This window comes from Bison bison, unplaced genomic scaffold, assembly GCF_000754665.1.
Source record: "Bison bison bison isolate TAMUID 2011002044 unplaced genomic scaffold, Bison_UMD1.0 scf7180017864180, whole genome shotgun sequence".
NCBI lineage: Eukaryota > Metazoa > Chordata > Mammalia > Artiodactyla > Bovidae > Bison > Bison bison.
The window spans coordinates 259,584-262,865 of record NW_011494752.1 but is presented as its reverse complement, the minus strand read 5'-3'; the positions used below and the strand labels follow the sequence as shown (position 1 = coordinate 262,865).

The 3,282-nt window shown below is 44.8% G+C and overlaps 1 protein-coding gene across 2 annotated transcripts in view; it reads left to right on the top strand.

Annotated features, from left to right (window-relative positions):
• The window catches only part of G6PC (glucose-6-phosphatase, catalytic subunit), a 9,755-nt gene extending 6,484 nt beyond the window's left edge, over positions 1-3,271 (top strand). For both annotated transcript variants that reach the window (XM_010842485.1, XM_010842484.1), the window contains exons 4-5: positions 92-207; positions 2,578-3,271. In XM_010842485.1, coding sequence (XP_010840787.1) covers positions 92-207; positions 2,578-3,089 — 628 coding nt within the window. In that variant the 3' untranslated portion in view covers positions 3,090-3,271. The remainder of the gene's footprint in view (positions 1-91; positions 208-2,577) is intronic.
• Positions 3,272-3,282: the final 11 nt, after the last annotated feature.

Here is a 3,282-nt window from a genome sequence, read left to right as displayed (position 1 = left end):
GTTTGCCAGGCTCCAGTGTTGCTGCTGAGGCTATTCTTTTTGGTGAAGGATCTATATCTGGATTTTCTTATGACTGCCTTTTCTGTCGCAGGTGCTTGAATGTCATGTTGTGGTTGGGATTCTGGGTCGTGCAACTGAATGTCTGCCTGTCACGAATCTACCTTGCTGCTCATTTTCCCCATCAAGTTGTTGCTGGAGTCTTGTCAGGTACCAACTGCTCTGGTTCCCTCCCTCCAACCCCCACCTATACCATTCCTTCCTAATCAGGACAAAATGCCAGTATTCTAGCCATGTTCTGTGTATAATCAATACCGTTAGTATTTTAGTGGGTTGGAAGTCAAGGGTGGGCAATTTAAGTGACTTATTTCTATGGGAGTGCCCAGATATACACAATTAAGTGTGCTTCAGAAAAATGACAAGACAGCAAATTAACTCACCCAGTTGACTTTGCCTAAAATCGCTGAGATATTTTTACATTCTTTATTTCTTACAGCTCTTCAATTGGAAGTGGGCCCTAGGTTAGGGTTAAGAAAACCTATCAAATTTAACAAATTAACACAATGTTCTTGGAAAGCTCTTTATTTAAATAAACTCATTTGCAAACCTAATAGATACCCACAGCTGGACTTTATTATAGGGTCCGTGTTTCAAATATGTTGTTTTCTTAGATCCAGCTAGTAAGGGGCAGAAAAGACTTAGGTAAGCTAAGTGTAAGAAACAATTTCTTGACTTTGTGGGAAACACTGGAATACAAGACCTTAGGGGAAATGTGGAATTTTTCCCCTGGAGACCTGAAAAAGCAGAGGAGAGCAGCATTCACATAGCATGTTGAGAACAAGAAAAATGATGACTTCCTGGCAACTATGAAATTAACACAGCATTATAGCACTGGGTTCCATGTTTGAGGAAGAGCCTGGAAGTTCATGTTACATGAAAGATCTGAGAAAGTTTAAGTCAGAAAGAAGAATAACTATCTTTATTCTTTGAGTTCCCAATCTGTTTTGTCTAGTCTTTTCCACCAGTTTATTATTTTTAAATTGAAGTATAGTTGATGTACAATGTCATGTTAGTTTCAGGTGTACAGCAGAGTGATTCAGTATATATATATATTTCTTTTCAGATTCTTTTCCCTTATAGGTTATTATAAAGTACTGAGTAGAGTTCCCTGTACTGTATCAGTTCAGTTCAGTTCAGTCGCTCAGTCGTGTCCGACTCTTTGCCACCCCATGAATCGCAGCACACCAGGCCTCCCTGTCCATTACCAACTCCCAGAGTTTACCCAAACTCATGTCCGTCTAGTCGGTGATGACATCCAGCCATCTCATCCTCTGTCGTCCCCTTCTCCTCCTGCCCCCAGTCCCTTCCAGCATCAGGGTCTTTTCCAATGAGTCAACTCTTCGCATGAGATGGCCAAAGTATTGGAGTTTCAGCTTCAGCATCAGTCCTTCCAATGAACACCCAGGACTGGTCTCCTTTAGGATGGACTGGTTGGATCTCCTTGCAATCCAAGGGACTCTCAAGAGTCTTCTCCAACACCACAGATCAAAAGCATCAATTCTTCAGCACTCAGCTTTCTTCACAGTCCAACTCTCACATCCATACATGACCACTGGAAAAACCATAGCCTTGATTAGACAGACCTTTGTTGGCAAAGTAATGTTTCTGCTTTTGAATATGCTGTCTAGGTTGGTTATAACTTTCCTTCCAAGGAGTAAGAGTCTTTTAATTTCATGGCTGCAATCACCATCTGCAGTGATTTTGGAGCCCCCCAAAATAAAGTCTGACACTGTTTCCACTGTTTCCCCATCTATTTCCCATGAAGTGATGGGACCAGATGCCATGATCTTAGTTTCTGTGCTATATAGTAGGTCCTTGTTGGTTATCTATTTTATATGTAGTAGTGCATTATGTTAATCCCAAGCTCCTAATTTATCCCTCACCCCTAAGAATGAAAAAAAAAAAGTGAAAGTGATAGTCACTCAGCAGTGTCGACTCGTTGCAACCCTGTGGACTGTAGCCCACCAGGCTCTTCTGTCCATGGAATTCTCCAGACAAGAATACTGGAGTGGGTAGACATTCTCTTCTCCAGGGGATCTTCAAATGTGTTTAAATGTGTTAACAGAGGCTCTAGAGTTACTTACAAACTCCTGCAAAAAGAATTGAGATCTATCAGTTCAGTTCAGTCCAGTTGCTCAGTCGTGAGAGAGGTTTTAGCACAGCACAAATGATCAAATTCACGCGAAGATGAAATGAGCTGTCGAGTGGGAGTGAGCTCTCCATCCTTGAGGGTATTCAAACAGAGACAGGAGGACCACCCCTGACCCACCTCTCAACACAGGAAGTTTGCATGTGGTGGGAGGAAGTAAGTGGCATATCTCTTCCATCTCAAAGAATCTATGGCCGAGGACAGGCTAGAATCACACATGGGAAAAAAACAAAAGACCCTCTGATCTGGCTTCTGGGATTTAACTCCACAATGGTGGGACAGATGGCAGGTCACCCACTGCTCCAAACTCACCTCTAGCTGACGGGCCAGCATCTTCCCCAGTTCTCACGGTCATTCCTTCTTCCACTCAGGCATTGTGGTTGCTGAGACTTTCCGCCACATCCAGAGCATCTACAATGCCAGTCTCAAGAAGTACTTTCTCATCACCTGCTTCCTGTTCAGTTTTGCCATTGGATTTTACCTGCTGTTAAAGTGGCTGGGGGTCGACCTGCTGTGGACTCTAGAGAAAGCCAAGCGAAGGTGTGAGCGGCCGGAGTGGGTCCACATTGATACAACGCCCTTTGCCAGCCTCCTCAAGAATCTGGGGACCCTCTTTGGCTTGGGTCTGGCTCTCAACTCTAGCATGTACCGGGAGAGCTGCAAGGGCAAGCTCAGCAAGTGGTTCCCGTTTCGCCTCAGCTGCATCGTGGCCTCCCTCGTCCTCCTGCACCTCTTTGACTCTTTGAAACCCCCCTCCCAAATCGAGCTGATCTTCTATGTCCTGTCCTTCTGCAAGAGTGCAGCGGTGCCCCTGGCATCTGTCAGCCTCATCCCCTACTGCCTCGCCTGGGTGCTGGGCCAGCCCAACAAGAAGACTTTGTAAAGGGATGTGGAGCCTTCAGAATTAAAAGCCAATGACTCTGCCAAGGATTGAGGATGGTTAGGGCCTTCTGCCAGCCCATCATGGGGCCAGAGGTACTAGAGTCACCTCAGGTGGCCCCCTTTCCCCCTTTGCAATTCTAATTGTTTTGGGTGATGTTTTATTGAAAAACTAGAGAACGCTTTTATTTGAGAAA